Source organism: Delphinus delphis, chromosome 15 (assembly GCF_949987515.2).
Source record: "Delphinus delphis chromosome 15, mDelDel1.2, whole genome shotgun sequence".
In the NCBI taxonomy this organism is placed as follows: domain Eukaryota; kingdom Metazoa; phylum Chordata; class Mammalia; order Artiodactyla; family Delphinidae; genus Delphinus; species Delphinus delphis.
In genome coordinates, this window is record NC_082697.1 from 12,163,339 (window position 1) to 12,185,571 (window position 22,233).

The 22,233-nt window shown below is 41.0% G+C and overlaps 1 protein-coding gene and 1 non-coding gene across 2 annotated transcripts in view; both read right to left on the minus strand.

Annotated features, from left to right (window-relative positions):
* ARFGEF2 (ARF guanine nucleotide exchange factor 2) overlaps positions 1–22,233 on the minus strand; it is a 99,402-nt gene that overhangs the window by 5,310 nt on the left and 71,859 nt on the right. The window contains exons 27-37 of the mRNA XM_060033449.1: positions 20,267–20,439; positions 17,900–18,060; positions 15,857–15,987; positions 15,578–15,707; positions 12,360–12,495; positions 11,368–11,506; positions 11,205–11,259; positions 9,911–10,025; positions 6,651–6,781; positions 2,690–2,858; positions 929–1,067 (exon numbers count right to left, since the gene is read on the minus strand). Coding sequence (XP_059889432.1) covers positions 929–1,067; positions 2,690–2,858; positions 6,651–6,781; positions 9,911–10,025; positions 11,205–11,259; positions 11,368–11,506; positions 12,360–12,495; positions 15,578–15,707; positions 15,857–15,987; positions 17,900–18,060; positions 20,267–20,439 — 1,479 coding nt within the window. The remainder of the gene's footprint in view (positions 1–928; positions 1,068–2,689; positions 2,859–6,650; positions 6,782–9,910; positions 10,026–11,204; positions 11,260–11,367; positions 11,507–12,359; positions 12,496–15,577; positions 15,708–15,856; positions 15,988–17,899; positions 18,061–20,266; positions 20,440–22,233) is intronic.
* TRNAR-UCU (transfer RNA arginine (anticodon UCU)) lies at positions 1,768–1,840 on the minus strand. Its single transcript has one exon. It is a non-coding gene; the product is annotated as a tRNA-Arg (tRNA).

Here is a 22,233-nt window from a genome sequence, read left to right on the forward strand (position 1 = left end):
TTTTTTGGGGGCCACGCTGTGCAGCTTGTGGGATCTCAGTTCCTTGACCAGGGATTGAACCTGGGCCACGGCAGTGAAAGCCCAGAATCCTAACCACTAGGCCACCAGGAAACTCCCCAAAACTTCATTTTTAAAGGCTGCATAATATTCTATCGTAGGATATACCACAATGTAGTTATCCATTCCACAGCTGAGCTGCTTTAAGTGTTTTCTCTTTATAAGTAAGTCTGCAATGAATGTTCTGTGTGGGAATGCTGATTCCCTAACAGTGGATTACTGAGTCAAAGAAAGAGACTGAACCCTTTAAGGCTCTTGATATATATATAATGCCCGCTGATTTCCAGAAATTGGAGAGTGAGCGTCTTTATCTCGTGTTTGCCAGCACTGCATGTTAATGTTTTCAAATCTTAAAGGAGCGAAAGGGGGCTTAGACACAGCATCTTGCTCACAGTTGCCCAAGAAACTGGGTGGCAAAGATCTAGTTCTTTGCAGGGGGCTCTCTCAATGCCATCCACTGCCGGCCCACTGCTGCATTTCCACACAAAGTAAGTACATCCTGGTACCCACACGATTCTAATATGTTCCTCTGGGGAAGAAGCAATGGTGGGATGTTAGAGCTGACAGTGCTCTAAAGAGGACCCAGTCAGGACTTCAATCCAGGCTGGATGACTCTGAGCTCAGAGCACTTTTCCCTGCCTACGTTTCTGTGCTTTAAACAACGTTGAATGGAAGAAATGAGGCCCTGCCCTCTTCAGGGCATTAAGAAAAGTGAAATAGAAGAACCAGATAGGATGAAAAAACAAAAAGGAAAACAGTTGGTGAGGGTGTCAGCATATAGGTATTTTTCTCCTACTCTTTTCAAATCACAGTATTGTTATGAAGCATCTGTGTATTACAGGTAAGAAATTTAATCAGAAATCATTCTTACGTTAAAAGTCGCTGCTGTATTTCTTCCCAGGAATCCCTGCGGTTCTCATCGACATACATTCGAAACAGGATCCTCAAACAACAGGCCAGGCTGCTGGTTTCTTGTTTTAGAAGGTTGGGTTTAGACTTGCCCTTAAAACCTGGAGATCAGATATAGTTGTATAAATAGTGCACACTTCCAGGGTAATGCTGAGAAATCACGTGGGAAACTAATTGAGTTACTTTAGGAAATACCGAAAGATCTCACATTTTTAATACGGCTCAATTGTGATACCAGACGAGGCAGCCCTGACATCTCATCCTCCCCACAAGACACACTTTGCTCAACACCCTGAGTTGTTCTCCATTTAGACTCTGCTCACTGGCTGGTGAAGCCATTCATTTCATCTTCTCAAGTGTAACAGCTTTTAAGAATTCTAGAATGTCTCTGACTTGCTAGATTTTTTTCACAAACCACATATAAGAACACGTTTTGTTTTTGTTTTGAGAACCAACATGATAATTATTTTATTTTTCTAGCCTTCCAAATTAGACCCTCCATTAGAGCATTTTATCATTTGAAAATAAGGACCACTGCCCTAGATGAAAACTGCACAGCAGCTCCTGAAATAGCTCCTCAGTGCGTCTCTGTCATCTCTTCTCCCTCTGCCAATCCATCCCACACACATCAGCCAGAACAATCTTCCATAAGTATCCTTTCCTCTGTATCTCATCCCTGAAGAACAGTTTTCTTAAACAAAGCAATACCAATCTGCCACAGAGATGTGTAAACCACTCTTATAAGCAAAATCTTTTTTTTTTTTTTTTTTTGGCCGTGCCACGCAGCATGTGGGATCTTAGTTCCCTGACCAGGGATCGAGCCTGTGCCCCCTGCAGCAGAAGTGCAGAGTCCTAACCACTGGACCACCAGGGAAGTCCCTAAGCAAAATCTTATTATAGGCAAAGACATAAAATACCTAGATAGTTTAAAGATATAGAGAAAAATGACATTTTAAAATTATGGATTAAAACAGGCATTTGGGTGGAAAATTCAAGTAATTGGTAACAATACAAGAATTATATAAAGTATCACTTTTGTACACAGTTCACAAAATGAGACTCCTACCACCACCCCTGCACATACATGTGTGTCTACACACACACACATATCACTCACTTCCAGGACTTATATATTTACTTGTACAGGTGGGAGAGAAAACCCCTAAAAGCCTCAAAAAAATGTATGAATGCTTTTGTTGCTCCTAGATGACCACACTTTTTACATCATCATACTTAATTTTACATACATTTATTTAGGCTGTGCCTGGTCTTAGTTGAGGCATGTGGAATCTTTTAGTTGTGGCATGCGGGCTTCTTAGTTGTGGCATGCAGACTCTTAGTTGCGGCATGCATGTGGGATCTAGTTCCCCAACCAGGGATTGAACCCGGGCCCCCTGCATTGGGAGTGCGGAGGCTTAGCCACTGGACCACCAGGGAAGTCCCTAATTGTACAATCTTAACCTAATAAAATTTCTTGCCCTTGCTAGATCAATTAAACTCTCCCAATTCATTTTTCCATCAAATACTTACTGAGAGTCTCCCGTGTGCCAGACAATATTCCTGGTACTAGGATGAAATTTCCCTTCTCTCTCCCTCAAGCATGAAATATCTGGTAAGTTATTCCAGCTGTGTGTACCATGCCAGGAATTTTCCAAAGGCTTTAATGTTTTAGGACAGTGACCAGTGTGACCACCTGTCTCATCTGCTGTGCTTCCTCCCTTACCTGCTCGCCATAGGACAGTCCGTTGCTCGTAGTTGGAGTTGAAGGCCTTTGAGAATGAATGGGACTCCTGCAAGCAGTCTAAGAGCTTGAAGAGGTGCTGGGAAGACATGCACTTATACATGCCCTGGTCCTCTGTCTCTATATGGATATCTGCATCCAGCGTGTCTTGCTAGAGAGGGGAGGATAAGAGAGCTAAGTAAAGAAGATGGAATGGTTTTGGACACTGTGGTATTAGACAGAGATCATCATAACTCTCCAGAAGTCCTCCTCTCTATAAGGTACACTTCATTCCTCAATACCTGGAAATGTTTTCCATTTAGACTCTGCTCACTGGCTGGTGAAAGAATATGCTGAGCTCTTGCATGACGGCAGGCTTTGCTGGCCAGAGTGTCAGTTTTGTCAGTACTGCCTTCATTGCATGAACAGGAGTTTGTACTTCTCCAATTATTTCACTACAGGATTGCACTGTCCTCTTTTTATTTTATAAAGAAATTGGAAAATGAGAAAATCAAACTGTAGTGCACGTGATAGAAGGTGTGAGTTTCAAAACATACTCACTGAAAGAAAGAAATTGTTAAGCAAAGCCCAAGTGGCATCTTTAGCCTCATCAGGTGATTAATTAACTTTAATAAGATTGACAACTGTGTTTTCAAATGTGAAGGGAAAAACCATAGAAATAGGTATGGAATGCTAGAAATTTTTATTGAACATGTTGCCTAAAATAATTAGGGATTATTAGATATAATTAAGGATTTTTTTTTTTTGCAGTACGCGGGCCTCTCACTGTTGTGGCCTCTCCCGTTGCGGAGCACAGGCTCCGGACGCGCAGGCTCAGCGGCCATGGCTCACGGGCCCAGCTGCTCCGCGGCATGTGGGATCCTCCCGGACTGGGGCACGAACCCGCGTCCCCTGCATCGGCAGGCGGACTCTCAACCACTGCGCCACCAGGGAAGCCCCCATAATTAAGGATTTTATATTTGTTGAGCCCTCTAGGAATAGACCACAACCCTCCCTAGAAGCCAGAGGTTACAAAAGGGCACAGTTTGCAATACTCCCCAAATTGATCTATAAATTCAATGTAATCCTTATCAAAATTCCAACTGACATCTTTGCAGGAACTGACAAGCTGATCCTAAAATTCATATGGAGATGTAAATGACATGGAATAGCCAAAATAGACTTGAAAAAAGAAGCACAAAGTTGGAAGACTCATACTTCCCTATTTCAGAACTTACTACAAAACTACAGTAATCAAGACAGTGTGGTACTGGCATAAAGAGAGACATATAGATCAGTGGAACAGTACTGAGAATCCAGAAATAAATCTTCATATTTATGGTCAAGAGATTTGCAACATGGCTATCAGAACAATTCAGTGGGGAAAAAACAGTCTTTACATCAAATGGTGCTGGGATAATTAAACATCTACATGCAAAAGAATGAAGGGAGACCCCCTATCTCCCATCATATACATAAACAAACTCAAAAATGGATCAAAGATCTAAATAATAAGAGCTAAAATTATGAAACTCTTAAAAGAAAATGTAGGTCTAAATCTTTGTGACCTTGAATTAGGCAATGCTTTCTTAGAAATAACTTTAAAAGTACAAGTAACTAAAGAAAAAATAGTAACTTGGACTTTATCAAAATTAAAAACTTTTGTGCTTCAAAGGACACCATCAAGAAATTGAAAAGACAATGTACAAAATGGGAGAAAATAGGTCAAATCATACATCTATCTGATAAGAGACTAATAACTAGAATATATAAAAACTCTTGGGCTTCCCTGGTGGCGCAGTGGTTGAGAGTCCGCCTGCCGATGCAGGGGACACAGGTTCGTGCCCCGGTCTGGGAGGATCCCACATGCTGCGGAGCGGCTGGGCCCATGAGCCATGGCCGCTGAGCCTGCGCGTCCGGAGCCTGTGCTCCGCGGTGGGAGAGGCCACGGGAGTGAGAGGCCCGCGTACCACAAAAAATAAAAAACTCTTACAATTCAATGATAGAAAGATAGAAAGAACCCAACTTAAAACTGGGCAAAGGATTTGAATAGACATTTCTCCAAAGATATACAAATGGCCAACAAGCACAAAAGATGCTCTACATCATTAGTCATTAGAAAACGGAAATCAAAACCACAAAGAGATATTACTTCACACACACTGGGATGGTTATAATAATTTAAAAAAAAAGACAATAACAACCACTGGTGAGGATGTGAAGAAATTGGAACCTTCATACATTGCTGATGGGAACGTAAAATAGTCTAGCTGCTCTGGAAAACAGTCTGGCAATTCCTCAAAAAAGGTAAACACTGAGTTACCATATGACCCAGCAATTCCACTCTTAGGTATATACTCAAGAGAATTAAAAACTTATGTGCACATTAAAATTTGTATAAAAATGTTCACTGCAGCGTTATTCATAATAGCCAGACAATGGACACAACCTAAATGTCCATCAACTGATGAATGGATAGACAAAATGTGGTACAGCCATACAATGGAATATTATTCAGCCATATATAAAAATGAAGTACTGATACATGCCACAATACGGATGAACCTGGAAAACATTATGCTAAGAGGCCAGGCACAAAAGCTCACATATTATATGATTCCAGTAATATGAAATATCTGGAATCAGACAAATCCATAGAGACAGAAAATAGATTAATGGTTGCTAGGGCTGGGGCAAGGAGGGAGTAGGGAGTGACACTGATGTTTAGGGCATTCCCTTTTGCAGTGGTAAAAATATTCTGGTGCAGACATAGAGAATGGACTTGAGGACATGGGGAGGGGGAAGGGTAAGCTGAGACGAAGTGAGAGAGTGGCATGGACATATCTACACTACCAAATGTAAAATAGATAGCTAGTGGGAATCAGCCGCATAGCAAAGGAAAATCAGCTCAGTGCTTTCTGACCACCTAGAGGGGTGGGATAGGAGGGTGGGAGGGAGACGCAAGAGGGAGGGGATATGGGGATATACGTATATGTGTATACGTACAGCTGATTCATTTTGTTATACAGCAGCAACTGACACAACAATGTAAAGCAATTATACTCTAATAAAGATGTTAAAAAAATATTCTGGAATTAGACAGTGGGGATATTTGCACAACTCTGTGAATATACTAAAGCCACTGAGTTGTATACTTAAAAAATAAAACCAAAAACCAAATAAGGACAGCCTTTGTGCTGGATCTGGCCAACAGATGTATTTTTGTTGATCAATAATTATAGTATTTAATAAACAAGAGATGCCCTATATGAGAAAAATCTTGATTTCTGACTCCTCTTGAAAAACTGGAAGACCATCCCAGCTTGACCTACCTGACAGCAACTTGCCCCTGGAGCTGGAGGTGGCTGGGCTCTGGCGGGCCTCAAGCTCGGTGGTTCCCATTGTTCCACCCAGCCTGCCACCCGCACTCACAGCATCTCCCAGCCCCTGAAGCACTTAAGTTTGCAACCCATGGTGTAAGGTTACTGTCCAACTTTTGGACACCAAATTCTGTTTCCAAGCAAACCGTATATATAAAAGGTTGCACATAGAAAACAAAAAAGTGCACTTCCTGAAGGAAAAATTGGTACCTTTATCCACATATTTTCCCTCCCAGTGATTCATGGTTAAACTGTGTATCAATTATAAGGAATAGTCCCTGTGATTAATAACACATTTTTTTTGAAGCACCAAGGTGGGGGGTGCAGTCTGAGTAGTAGTATGCTGGTAAACTGGCTCTCGGTGAGGGTGGGGGGAGAAAATGCCTGATTTTTAGCGTTCGGTGATTTCAGTGGTGTAAATACTCCCATCGTGGCCAATTTTAAGTTACTAGTACCCTGTCACTGAATGTGGGCCTGGGAGGAATGAGCATGCTGGGCTCTTGCAAGCCAGTATCACCAGGCTCCAGCACACCACTGCATCTGAACAACCTCCCGTCAGATGCCCTTCTTCAGGCCACTCTCACCTGGGCAGCAACCATGTGCTCTGCATCTTCCTTTTTGCTCGTTGCAGGGTAGAACACGATGTTGTCAATGGTCTGTATCAATTCCAACTGGACCACGCACTTGATGAGGAGGCTGGCAAACAGTTTCTGATCTATATTAGATGATAAAGATTAACCCTAATAATGATTCAGCCAGTACTGAATTCACTGAGCTCTGACTATGTGCCAGGCATGGTTCTTGATGCTGTGGCATAAACAGTGAATAAGCTGGACAAAAATCCCTGCTCCCGTGGCAGAGACAGACAGTTAACAACCTACTTAAGTTAAGATGTAGTATGTTAAACAATGAGGACATCAGGCAGGGATGGGGATATGGTAGGGATGGTGTCAAGGTGGGGATGCAAGTTTAAACAAGCTGGTCAGGAAAGGTTCTCCCTGAAAATGAGCTCCCTGAGCAAAGACCTGAAGACGGGGAGGGAGTCAGCGATGCAGGTCCCATGTCTTCTGGCACGTTTTTCTGCTGCCTGAAGGGTCACTCCTACAGACCAGCTCTGGACTGTGTTCTATCCACAGGAGGCTACAGGTTCCTGTGGTAGCCGGGAGCCGACTCTCCAAAGGGCTGAATCTCAGTCTTGAGGGGTGGGGTGGGGGGGAGGGGGAGGAGGGTGTGGCTTATTTAAGCTCTTAGTTCCTGGATCACTTTCTGTCTGCCCTGGAAGTAGTAGCTGCTTCCCACATTTTCTGCTTCCATATCCCTCAGTCTTCTCCTACTTCTTTCAGTGGTTAGCCCTCTTTGACTAGTTACCAATTCTTTTTTTTTTTTTTAATTTTTTTAAATTTATTTTTTTATTTTCATTTTTTTTAAACAATTCTTTATGTAGAATTTTCCCTGTTCAAATTATCAGTGTGGTTTCTGCCTACTGATTAGACTCTGACTAATGTCTCATCTTCTCAATCCCTGGGCTCAGGGACAGCCCATGTCTGGCACTTACAAAGTTGGCTGATTTGACTACAGTAAAAGTAGAGCTTCCTTTTCAACTTGTTAAAGAATCAGAATGTTGAAAATATTAAATAAACATTAAATAAAAACAAGGAGTTGGGTCATCTTCAAGCTTTTGAAAGCGACTGTGAAATTATATATATGCATATAAAAATTCTCCATGCAGGGGCTTCCCTGGTGGCGCAGTGGTTGGGAGTCCGCTTGCCAGTGCAGGGAACATGGGTTCGTGCCCCGGTCTGGGAGGATCCCACATGCCGCGGAGCGGCTGGGCCCGTGAGCCATGGCCGCTGAGTCTGTGCGTCCAGAGCCTGTGCTCTGCAACGGGAGAGGCCTGCTTATCGCAAAAAAAAAAAAAAAAAAAAAAAAATTCTCCATGCAGAATTAGTTTTTTTTTTTTTTGGCCACACCGTAGGGCATGTGGGATCTTAGTTCCCCGACCAGGGGCTGAACCCAGGGCCCCTGCAGTGGACAGTTAGAGTCTTAACCATTGGACCACCAGGAAGTCCCCAGAATTAGTTTTAATTGAAAAAGTATAGAGTGGAATTGCAACAGATTTACATTTAACATATGTCAATTCAATGACACCATCTTGGACCAAAAAGAAAAAGAAAAAAACCAACACAAGTGGTGTAAGAGATTCTGCCTGCTGCTCTATTCACTGAGCTCATGCCCAGAAGGGAGGCTGAGATGGGAGGCTGAGATGGGAGCCTGGGAGAAACAAAGCACTGTTCCTTGGAGGAATGGCAGGGGTCTCAAGCCCCAGGCATCTCTTAGAGCATAAACATCTTGCTGCACTCAGTGGTTCCATTTAAAGAAATGTCCACTTGCCCCTCCCACACAAGCCAACCCCTTTATCTGGGGCTGATGAGGAAACAGCTTCTCTCCCTGGACACTGGAGAGACACTGGCTATGCTGCAGACACAGAGGAGCAGCCCGTCAGTCTCCAACATGGCACCTCCTGAATGGATTCCATATTTTTTGTGCCTTCAAAAGATAACAGTGACCACACGGGGCTTTGTCTAATGTGCTGCTTCAGAAGTTTGATGTCAGTGTGAACACCTACAAACTGGCATGTTGAGAAGAGGCTGAAACTGCTATGAAGAAAAATAATGGGAACCACAACTTTAAGAAGAGCAGACTAATACCTGAGAAGTTCCAATTTCTCAGTCAGCCAAAAGGGTCTGAATCCCAACTCTACTACATATTGGCAAGTCATGTCATCTAAGGCCCAGTTCACTCAAATGTAAAACAGTACCGCCTCAAAGGGCAAGCAAAAGGATCACATGAGAGCACACACATGGGACACACAGTGCTGTGCCTGGCTGAGAGCAACTCTGAAACCTATTTGTTTAAATGACAGACAGGGAAACACACCATAAGCAACATTAAGAGAGAAATTAGTAAAAGTAATTTGAAACTCATATCCAGAAAAGGGATATCTAAGACATAAAGAGCCCCCCCGACCCAAACCAATAAAAAGACAACAATCAATACAAAATGAACAAAGATTATGAATACATAGCTCATAGAAATTGTTCTTAAACACATGCAAAACTGCTCAATTTCACTCATAATTAGAAAACTGCAAATTAAAACTACTCAAAAGATACCAAATATCACCTACGTATCCCCAGAGATCACGTAAATAAGTACAACCTTAATAGGCAGCAGTGTGGAATTATCTATCAAAATAGCAAATGCACTTTCTCTTTTAACCTAGCAATCCTTTTTTCTGGGAATTTACCATACAGATAAACTCACAAATAACACATGTATTAGGTGATTCAATGCAGTACTGTTTATAACAGAAAAGACTGGGAATAACAGAAACGTCCAGGTAGGAACCGAATTAAGCAAATAATAGCACATCTACAACCTGGGGCAATGTACACAATAGTACAAAAGAGCGTGAAAGCACTTTAGGTACTGATTTTGAATGACCTATAAGCTATATTAAGTGAAAAAAGAATAATGCACAGTATTCTATAATTTGTATAAAAAGGAGTGGAGAATTCATATATAAGCGTAGATACATATTGTATGCTTGTGTATGTGAATATGCATCTGCTTGCATATGAGCAAAACGTCTCTAGAAAGGTATATAAGAAACTGGTGACACTGGCTGCCATGAGGGAAGGGCAGACTGAGGCCCAGGGGTGAAGAAAGGCTTATATCCTGTTTACCGTTCTGCACCTTCTGAATATTTGAATCATGTAAACATGTTACCTATTTAAAATAAATAAATAAATAAATACAAAAACAATAAAGAAAGTGGCCTTACTTGCATACGGTCTAGCTTTCCAGCTGTCATCGGTCGGGTTAGAGAGTTGGCTCTGGCCTCTCTCAGAGGCATTTTTATCTATGCTGCTTAAAGACTGGCGGTCCAGATCCACATCCTAGAAGTAAACCGGAGAGAAACACAACGTTCATTTCTCGGTCCACAATTCAGTACCTGGGCAGAGATGAGCCTGTTTTAACACTGCTGGCCCAACTTGAATCTGTGTCTTGCTCAGCTTGAAGTATAGAAGTAGCACTTCTCAGAGGCTGCACAGGAAAGATTACAAATTTCACTTACTTCTCCCTCCCATTAAAATTTCACACTTTCTGATTCCAACTTAGACGGCATTTCCCTACGTACTATGAGTTCATGATGAGTGTGACAAATTTTTAATAAGCTCAAGTTCAAAAATAAACGAGCAGGGTAGATAGGCTTTTTTTTTTTTTAAGTTGACAGTAGAAAGTTAAAAAACAGAGAATGTTTATATAATGTGCTTCATTTTTAAGTTGCTATATCCCAAATGCCTTTTAAAATCTAATGGCTTTATAGGTACTTGGAAATAGAAGCTAATTAGACAAACCCCCTTGTAAACCAAAGTATTTTAAAGTGACACTTGAATTAGAACTCTTTTATGGGGCCTTACACAAAAAATAAAAACTACTATTTCATTGGTGGAGAGGAAAGTGCTCCTTACGTAGGAGGGCAATAAATAAGGATAATGACACCAAAGCAATCTTTGTAACAGTGAAACACCAGAACTGACGAGAGTGTCCAACAAGGGAAAATTCGTTAAATAAATTACAATAATGTGCAGCCACTGAAGAAGCTGTTCTCAGAGAATATTTAAGAATATGGAGGGACTTCTCTGGGGGTCCAGTGGTAAAGATGCCACACTTCCAATGCAGTGGGCGTGGGTTCAAACCCTGGTCAGGGAACTAAGTTCCCACATGCCACGCAGAGGGCCCCCCAAAAAAAGGAACATGGAAAAATGCCCACAGTGGTGTTAAGTAACACATTATGTACAAAGTGAGCCCAAATTGCAAGCATGTGGGTTGTGTGTGCTCAGTCACATAAATAAGAAAACTAGAAGTGTTTTGTGGTTTTTATTGAGTGAAGTGACTTATTTCCTTAATACTTTTCTGTACTTTCTAAAAAATATTTTAACGAACATACATAGTGTTTAGCTCTTATAACCTTTTCTACTCACTTCCCATCAGAAAAGCACAAACCTTTGGGCTGCTTAATTTTTTACTATAATATGTGATCAGAGAAAAGACAACTGAAAAAAAAATCCTACCAAATGTTTTTCTGATGGATCTTCCTCCATTCCTACAGGTCTCCATGTCAGCAAACTAAAGAGAATGCAAGAGAAGGAAATCAATCAATATGAAGGGCAACCCGGAGCTTTAAAATAACCACTGAAAGTAGAAATAAACAGTAGTAATCACATTAACACTTACACATGTGGGATGGTTGTTTTGAAAATATCCAACATACAATTGCATGTTTTGTCCCAGACGTCAGAACTGAATTTCTCTCCATTGGATATTACTAAGTTTTCTAAGCAATTTGTACCTGATCGAGCCAATTGCTCATTATCTGCAAAACAAAACATCTATCATTAAACTTCAAATGCTGTTTTGATTCCAACCTGATTGCTGATACGTCCTATCGTGAAGTAGAGACAATGCAACTGTTTGGGCTGGTTGGCTTCTAATTAATGAAGCATTGGTACGGACGGTAAAATTTTAAGTAGGCTATAAAGAGGCAGAATTATTTATCATGCTATATTGCTAGGGATGGAAGAAGGTCAACATTTTGCTACTTAACTAACTGGCTCCTTGTTCGAGAAATGGTAAAGTAAGACAGAAAATATTAGACCAGTGTTTCTGAAAACTCAGTCACTCAAACATTACATTTCCAATTTTTGCTGTTTATTAACTATTTTATCAGTTACTTGAAAACTGAGTACTCTTGGAAAAACTTAGCTAAATTACGCCTTGTCCTAAGCCACATTTATCTATGGGATCCAGGTCTAATGTGCTACGCGGGTATTTTTCGTAATACATACTAAAATAAACACGTAAGTACTCAAAACCAAAAACGTCCATTGATGAAGCTGTTGATCTTGATTCTCACAGTACATTTAAAAAACATTTTATTTTAGAAAAGTTCAAACATACACAAAAGTAGAAAGAATAGTAATATACAAAGGTACATCTTCTGAGATTTAAAATTTACTATATCCCACCTTAAAAGAAATGCTTTATAAACTGACTTGGTGGAGAGACTGTTTTTATTTTCTAATTAAATTTTAAAAATACACATTTTCACCAATTAAATTATACATTGTACTCCTTGGCATTATATCCATGCTTTTATATACTGAAAAAATTAATCTCTCGTTAAGGACTACGTCAAGAAAAATGATGCCTAACCACATAAAGAGTACCTTGTTTTACACACCACTGCAACTGTGCAAATACATCAGAGAGAAGAACTTCATTCAAAGCTTCATAGAACTGGGTAAATACGTCACAAATCGCATAAAGTGCATGATTGCAAGTTGTTGTCATCCACTCAGATTTCTGGAAAAACAATTAAAAGATAATGTTTAAAAGCCACTCTCCCTGCGGTGAGATGGGCATTCTCACATATCATTGGCAAAATGTTCTGAAAAGCAATTCAGCACTAGGTAGCAACTGTCTTAAAATGTTCACATCCACTGATGCGATAACATTACTTCCAGTAATGGACCCTGAAGAAATAATCAAAGATCTGTGGCTGAAGGTTTATGAATAAAGATGTTTACCAACACTGGTATTTATATACTGTAAACACAGACATAAACTAATGCTCGGTAATGTGGCAATTAAATTGAGTACATCCGTATGACAGAATATTAAGTCATTCAGTGATACTTCCAAAAAATTTTTATTATGCTAAATATTCACACCTTACACCAAAAATTTAAATACTAAAAATGATGTTAGATAGGCATTTTTCCAAAGAAGACATACAAATGGCCAACAGACAAGGTGCTCAAAATCACTAATTATCAGAGAAATGCAAATCAAAACCACAGTGAGATATCACCTCATGCCTATTAGAATGGTCATCATCAAAAAGACAAGAGATAACAAATGCTGGGGAGAATGTGGAGAAAAGGGAACCCTTGTGCACTGTTGGTGGGAATGTAAATTGGTGCAGCCACTGTGGAAAACAATATGGAGGTCCCTCAAAAAATTAAAAATAGAACTACCGTATGATCCAGCAAATTCTACTTCTGGGTATATGCCTAAAGGAAACAAAAACACTATGTTGAAGAAATATATGCAACCCCCTGTTCACAGCATCATTATTTACAATAGCTGAGACATGGCAACAACCTAAGTGTCCATCGACAGATGAACGGACATAGAAAATGTGATATATATACACATAATGGAATACTATTCAGCCATAAAAAAGAAAGTCCTGCCATTTGCAATAACATGGATGGAACTTGAGGGCATTACACTAAGTGAAATAAGTCAAAGACAAAGACTGTATGATCTCACTTATATGTGGAATCTAAAAATAACCCCCAAAACCCAAAGAACAAAAAACAAAAAACACCCAAAACCAAACTCAGAAAAAAAGATCAGATTTGTGGTTCGGGATGGGGATAGGGGAACTGGATGAAGGCGGTTAAAAGGTCCAACTTCCAGTAATAAGATAAATAAGCCCCGGGGATGTAATGTATAACATGATGACTATAGTTAACACTGCCTGAGTGTTGGTATACCTGAGAGTTGCTAGGAGAGTAGATCCTAAACGTTCTTATCACAAGGAAAAAGAAAAGTTTTTTTCTCTTTTCCTTTCTATCTACATGGGATAATGGATGTTAACTCAACTGACTGTGGTAATCATTTCACAATACATGTAAATTGAGTCATTTTGCTGTACCCCTCAAACTTATACAGTGCTTTATGCCAATTATATCTCAGAAAACTGAAAATAAAAAAAATAAAAATGTCATGAAATTACCAAAGGAAATATATAGAGATATTTATAAATTAAGGAAAAGGGAAACGTTGCTAAGCATGATTTCTAAAGTGGACACTATAAAGTAAAAAACTAATAGATTGGGTTACTTAAAAGCCAAAATTTTCCAAAACAAAAAAGAAAACCAAGTGGGCAAAATCATCTGCAATTTATGTAAGGATATGCTATATTATTTTTATACTAAAAATTCATAAATCAATAGGAAAAAAAGAGAATAAGTCAACAGATGGGCTAAGGATATGAAAAGGCAATTTGTGAAAGAAGAAATGTAACGATCAGTGACGTGAAGGAAAACAGAACCTCGCTAGCAGTTAAAAAACTTTTAAATGTTTTACTCTTGGTCTATCATACTGATGATTAAATAAACTAAAATATGAAGAGCTGGAGTGGGTGTGGAGTAACACGAACTCTCCTGCATTGCTGACAGCAGTGTAAACGACTACATATGTATTTGGTCAACTCAGAAGTATGTATCAAAAGCCTCAGTAACATGCATGCCCCAAACCTGACAGTCAGCCACTTGCCCTAAACAAATAAAGAAATAAATACAAATGTAGGTGGAAAAAAATATTCATTTTAGTGCCATTTAAAGACGGAAAAACGGCAAAGAATTTTCCATGGACTATGGAACATCCACAACTAGGAATGTTTTGCAGTCCTTAAAAACATGGTAGAAGAAAAGTTACAGCTGTGGAAAAAATACTTATGTATTAAGTTAAAAAGTATGTGAGGTGGGATTCCATTTTTGTCAAAAGAAAAAAGGTATGAGATATACAAACACACAAGAACTATCTGACGGGGTAACAGTGGTTACCAGTGGAAGACTGAAACTGTGGGTGTTTAAATTTTTTTCTTTGTTTTCCTGTTTTATAAGGAAGAAAACTTTACTTTAAAGTAAGATTAGAAAACTGTATGTATACTATAACCTCAACCACATCTGAACCATGTAGAAGACTGAGGGAAGTTTGCCACAGCATTAAGTCTAATTTCGGAATGGTAAAATTATGAATTTTCTGTATATTCCTAATATTCTTTATTAAGCATATGGTACTTTTATACCAGGGGGAGGGAGGAAACATTGTTCCTAAAAGAAGGTAAAAATGTTGCATTCCCATCTAAAAATCTTGGGATAGAACATCCTTTCCTAACCCCCTTGTCCCTAGACAAAGACTCCTAGATGTATCAAACATTCTTTTAAAAAAAGGCCTAATATTTGCCAACATTATCTCCAGCTGTAACCTCACTAAAAATCCTTTTAATGGATTTTTAAAGGGACAAGAGATGTTCCACATTTTACCAACTGTTCAGAAGTTGATATGAAGCAAATAAAATAAGTAAGAGGACCAGTGGGGTGTCTGCGTGTCCAATGCCTGAGGGCCAAGTAGGCAGACAGTGGTGACTTATTTCCCCTCACTCTTCCCCGGATGCGGAGAGTTTCTTAGCACTACTCAATACTGGTAGAAGAAGGCCAGGAAGGATGTTTCCATTTTCAAAACAGACCCGAAATGGCTCAGTATTTAAGACTTCCGTGTGCTGTGGATGATGAAGCAACACCAGACGCAGACAAAGGCTGGAGGGGCTCTTCTCCCATCTCCCCAGGGCAGCGCTTTAGTCATCACCCACCTCCGACTGCTGCTCGGGGAGTTTCATATTGTCAAAAATCCTGAACACGATTCTGAACAGGTCCTGCCACCAGTGCTTTTCAAAGGTATGGCCATAGCTCTTCATGATCTCGAACATGACCGTGAGCCCTCTGGAGGAAAGAAAGCCAGCATGGAAGAGGGAACGGGTGGGGGAAGAGGACAGCAGAGAAGACAGTGGGAGAGCCTGGGGCCGGGGGAGCAGGGGCTGGAGGCTCATTCAGTGACGGAAGGAAGGGGCACCACCCTAGGTCACGGTTACCTTGTCCGTACATCTAGCTTGCATCTGTTAATGATGCAGGAGAGCTCGAAGAGGATGGGGAACCAGCCTCGGACCCAGACTCTGTCGCCAGTAGCCACATTCATGTCGTCGCTTGTGTATTCTTGCAGCACCTACAGTGAGAATCACCTCTCAGAGACAGACTAAGCAAGTGAAAGGGAAGAACTGAAACAGAACTACATGAAGATTAAAGCCCTGCACATTTTCCTCTCCTGAAAATACCCATTCAGCAAGGGTCTGATGGGAAATCCTGAGGAGACAGAGACAAGCCTGTTCCAAGGGCACATGAGCAGTTTTCCCCTATGAATCTTTGGAATTTAGTGGGCTTTAGAATAAGTTGAGTGGGACTGACCACAAGAGTCCTGGGGGCAGGAGGTGGTACATTAAGAAAAGCAATAAAGGTCAAATGGTGATAGCAAAATGTCCAGGATGATTCATATCTTAGGTCTTTCTGGGATGTTAGTGTAACACGTATTACTTAAAATAATAGCGGCAGCAGCTACTATTTACTAAATGCTTGCTGTGGGTCAGGAACTGTGACGGTGCATTACATGGATTAACAATTCTCATAACAATTCCATGAAGCAGGTAGAAATAATGGTCCCATTATACAGATGAGTTAACTGAGGCACTAAGAGATTAAGTAAGCCGCCCAAGGTCATGCAGCTGGCAGCTGGCAATCTTTCCACAGTCTGAGTAGGAAGCCCTACTTTCTGCCCTATCTCTGGGATCTTGAGCCCTCTGTTCCTTAACCACTCTTGAAGTAGTATTGTCTGTGGTAATGGAATTTCTTTAACCTACCCTGGTTATTTAACATTAGGCAATTTCTCTCTCTGCTTTGGTTAACTCCCCTGTACAACAGGGATATAATTACTCATCTCGTAGGTCTGATGTGGGATTAAACAAATCTACACACACAAAATGCCTAGAATGTTGCCTGACATGTAGTGAGTACTCAAATCAACAGCAGCTCTCATTACCATCACATCTTACTGAACCATTGTAGGGACCAGACATATCATCTTAGGGGTTTACACTTCTGTAAAGAATGCTTAAGAAGAGATCTATACAGGCCATCAATTTAGTTGTGTTCATTTCCACCCAATTTCAGTGTTTTGAGACAGTCAGCTGAACCAAACAGGACTCTTTATTTTTTAAAGGTTTTTTTTTTTTTTGATGTGGACCATTTTTAAAGTCTTTATTGAATTTGTTACAATATTGCTTCCGTTTTATGTTTTGGATTTTTGACCGCGAGGCATGTGGGATCTTAGCTCCCCAACCAGGGACTGAACCTGCACACCCTGTACTAGAAGGTGAAGTGTCAACCACTGGACCGCCAGGGAAGTCCCAAGCAGGCCTCTTCAGAAAGGTGAGATGTAACAGAAAAACCCTAAACATTTTCGGAAGTAAACAAAAGGTCATCTTGTTTTTTTTTTTTTTTTTTGTGGTACACGGGCCTCTCACTGCTGCGGCCTCTCCCGTTTCAGAGCACAGGCTCCGGACGTGCAGGCTCAGTAGCCCTGGCTCATGGGCCTAGCCGCTCCACGGCATGTGGGATCTTCCCGAACTGGGGCACGAACCCATGTCCCCTGCATCGGCAGGCGGACTCTCAACCACTGCGCCACCAGGGAAGCCCAAAAGGTCATCTTTAAATGTGATTTCTCAACCACATCACAGTGGTATAATGTCATTTCCTAAAAGAGAGGTTTGTTTTCTTTCAAATAGAAATGTCTTGCTTCTTCAGCTTTGCCAAAATTCATAGCTAAACTACTATTATCATCTACTAAAACAATCTGTAGAATACCATATAAAAGTTCAGTGTGAATAAAATAACTTCATACGTACAAAATAACATAAAAGATATAACCCCTGTGATGGCAGCATTCTGAAATAAACACCTAGTTTAGGGGAAACATGCGTTTCTAAAAGAGTAGCTGGAAAGGTCTTTGCCAGGAGCAAGGGGTTTTTGCCTACAACTCCTTTCCCCCCTCACAGGCCAAATGAGTGAAGAGAGGAAAACCGTACCCGAGGCCTCTCGGAGACATATTTCCCACAGAAGCGGATGAGCCGGATGGCTTCCATGCTAGTGTCAGGGAAAGCAGCATTGCAGGCAAACTCTGATAAGCACTTCACAGCATCCTGAAAGGAATCGATGGCTGCAGGGAAATGATGCTGGAAAATGGTTGCTGGGGAAACAAAGGTACATTTTTTATAAGCCCAGGATTCAGAAATGGGGATTAAACACACACACACATATATCAGAGAGGATTACTTTTGTGAAAATCTAAGGAAAGCATGTCAGTGTCTCTGGAAGACAGGGTTTCTTATTAAATTATTCAGGAATGAATGCATTGAGTACAGCTTGGGCTAAACTACACTGGTTCCTGAGCTCACGCAATGATGTAAAGGCCTAAACAGTCACTGATTCAACAAACATTTGCTGAGTGCTGACTACATGCAAAGCGTGGTTGTGGGCCCTGGGTACACAGAGGTAACCAAATTTCCTGCCTTTGCTCCAATGGGCAAGATGGACAATAATCACCTAAATCTGTAGGTATGTAAAATCATCTCAGCTGGGGTAAGTGCTGAGTAAGGGGGCAGAAGATAGAAAAGGCTGGTGGTGAGGGAAGGGGGACTCTGTAAAGAGGTCCTTTCTGAGAAGCAGTCCTAAGGAAGTGAGAGGACAGCCAAGAGAAAACCAAGTTTCACCAGGATGCCAAGGTGTCCGTTTTAGGATGGAGCTTGCATAACCACATAAGATATAAACGTGGATATGTGTGGGGTTGGCCCAGAGGGTCTGCCTGACAGAAGCTGAGCACTGAGCAAAGCTCTGGCCCCAGTTCTGGGATTCTGAGCATGTCCCTTAATTCCCCAGCTGTTTCCACCCTAAGACCACACCTCATGCTACCTCACTAGAGCCTTATGAAGACAAAGTGAGATAAAGAAAGTCAGTGAGCTAAAGGTGACAAGCAATTTAGAAACTGAAGGTTTTCAAAACCCTACAAATACCACCTAAGAGAAGAATACAAAAAGTTAAACGACCTCAAAAAATCAAAGCTGACCCACTGCTTTACAATTTCCACAAAAACCAAGACAAGTAAACATCTTGTGACGTGATGACAGGCAGGACCGGGGACCTGTGGTCAGTGCACAGTGGAGGGACACTGCACCAGCTCCAGGCTGGACTGCCAGGTGTCAATCTTCCACCACCTCCCAGCTGCATGACCTCAGACAAGTTGTCCTACTTTACTTTTCTGTGCCTGTTTTCCTCTTCAGTAAAATAGGGGGAAATAATGGTATCCACATCAGTGGGTTCAACCAACCCCAGATCGAAAATATTCGGGGAAAAAAAACTGCAGCAAGTTCCAAAAAGCAAAGCTTGAATTTGCTGTGCACCGGCAACTATTTACATAGCCTTACGTTGTGTTTATGAGTAATCTAGACGTGATTTAAAGTATACAGGAGGATGTGTGTAGATTATATCCATTTCATCTTAGGGACTTGAGCATCTGTGGATTTTGGTACCCAAGGTGTGTCCTGGAACCAGTCTCTCACAGATATGAAGGGATGACCGTAGTCAGCTCTTGTTACTCATGGTACTTGTGTTCTACAAAGTCGCTGTGAACAATGAATTAGCAAATACTGAACCATCTCCTAGGGGAAAAGGGGGTTAGGTTCCTGCGAGGCTCTGGTTACAATACTTTCATCAACCTATTAACACACAACCTTGTTTTACGTGTGTTTCTGTTTAACTTATTTAATATATTTTGTTGATTCATTAACATTACACTCATGGCCAACAGCTCTATAACTCATGCCTGAACGGAGTTAACCTAAAACATGTTATTTTTCTCCATAAAGTACACCACAGTCTCCCTTAGGAACACTGGCCAGCACTTCAGCACTGGGCTATGGACTGGTTTAAATGGCAAAGTTTAACTAAGACAAAGATGCCAAAAACGTGGCAGTAAGTTTTTACCACAGAAAGGCTACCTGTTTATTTACAGTAAGAGATCTGAAACACGAAGGCCTTGTTCAACCTCAGCTGGGAATGTGTGCCTTGGGTGACAAGCATTTTGCTGCTCTGTGCATGCACATGTCAGCAAATGACCACAAAAGGGCCAGGAATGTTGGTTTTGGGATTACGTATAAATTTTAGCAAGTAGGTGAACTCACAAATGTGAAACCTGCAAATAATGAGCGTCGACTGTGTTTCCTTCCTAGGGTTGTTGGGCACATGTCAAGAGCCCAGCACACCACCTAGCACGTTAGCACATCACAGTGTAGCTAAACAAGCAAGCCCCTCTTGGGAGTAAAACAGATGGGAAAGAAATGATCACCCTTCTAGACTTGCATGTGGGACATTAGTCAGGAGGGAACAGATACACTTACTGACGATGTGGCCTGTGGTCTGGAAGGCCAGCTCCACGATGTTCCCGTCGTGATCCGAGGCGGCCTGGTGGAACACGGCAAAGATGTTCTTCCAGCCTGAGCGGATGTTGGCCGCCTGGGAGTTCACCATCTGGGTGATGCAGCGGATCACCATGTCCCGGATGGTTGGAGACCTGAGGAAAGAATGGGGTAGCCCATGTCATCTGTACTTGGGACAGTGGGAAGATAAACGAATACAGCTCATTGTTTAGAAGCAGCACTTAAAAAAACATTTTTTAAAGCATGTCATAATCTACATTCATTAAAAAAAAATTAGAGACAACAAAAAGAAAAAATAGTAAGACAGTCAACATGTCAGTTAGTTGCCTACCCAGCAGTCATCTTCCCACCTCCTTAATAAGTCTGATTTCATCTGGGCAGCAACATGCCCGACCTCAGGGAACTGATCATAAATAATATAAGACAATATGACAATCTTGTCTTATGTGCCAGGACCTCAATCTCCCAGCCTCCCTTGCAGCTAGGGGAGCTACATGACCTGTTCTAACTAATCAGATGTAAGAGAAAATCTATGGGTATGGGAGGGGAGGGATTTCTAGCAAGGTTCTGCTTTTGTCTTAAAAGGAATACACTTGGGGGCTTCTCTGGTTGAGAATCCACCGGGTTCGTGCCCTGGTCCGGAAAGATCCCACATGCTGCGGAGCGGCTGGGCATGTGAGCCATGGCCACTGAGCCTGCGCGTCTGGAGCCTGTGCTCCGCAACGGGAGAGGCCATGACAGTGAGAGGCCTGCGTACTGCAAAAAAAAAAAAAAAAAAAAAGGAACACACTTGGTAGGCTCTGCCCCTTTTCCTCTTGTTCCCATTCTGTTGGTGGGCTCTGCCTCTTTTAATCACTCCCACTGTGAACACGGCATGATGCCTGGAGCTAAAGTTTCTGTCCAGCAATCATGAAACAGTAAGCTCAAGGAAGAAAAGCACCCTGTTTATGGCCAAACAAAGGGACAGAAAGAACCTGGGTCCTTGGTTACAATTTGGGCTATGGAACCAAAGTTGGGACTGCCTGCTTCTGACTTGTTAAGTAAACAATACATAGACTTGTGGTTTAAGCCACTGTTGGTCAATTTTTCTGGCCCCAAACATTTAGACTAATATACTCATAATTTTGCCACCCAGAGATAACGATTCCTAAATTCTTAATGCATATCCTCTTAGGTTTTTGGGCAGAGATATTTGTGGATGGCAAACATACACTTGGATGGGAGCATACATACATAACTTAAGATGAATAAATTTAATTATTGCAAAATAAAACATGAAGACAGAAAAAATGGTCCATTTTCTGAAGCAGCTGCAAGGTTCAACACGGTATGACCTGGATATTTACAACAGATTAGCACATATGTCTTTCAGACATATATGATTATGGGGTGAACACTATTATCTCACAAATAGCAAGAAGCAAGCAACACAAACCTAATGCTTCTATCATACTAGCTTTGAAAGTCATTAGAGAGGTTTTAGGAGAGACTTGGCTTGCAAATTTCACCTGGCTTAGGATAACATTCATGCTTGTCTGCTGGACCTGTACTAACTGATAATAGGAAAGGTTGCTTAGAGAAGGCAAGGAGAAAGTTAAAAATTAGCTGAAAGTCCACAAAGAAAATTTGCCACCTGCAGATAATGGAGGACTGACTACATACCTAGGTGACTTTAACACATAATACCAATGAATTCACAGTTTTCTCTCCTGGGAAAAAAAGGCAACTTGTTGGCAAGAACTATACATATTTATTAAAATATTTTTTGCCTGACTGTTAAAAGTAATAAATGATGACAATAAATGTTCTAGAAAATGTAGGGAAAAACATAAAGAAAAAGATTCTTTTATATGATGCTATGGCATTTCATATGGAGAGATATACTATATCACAACCTTAATTATTACAATGACTGCCCAATTCTATAA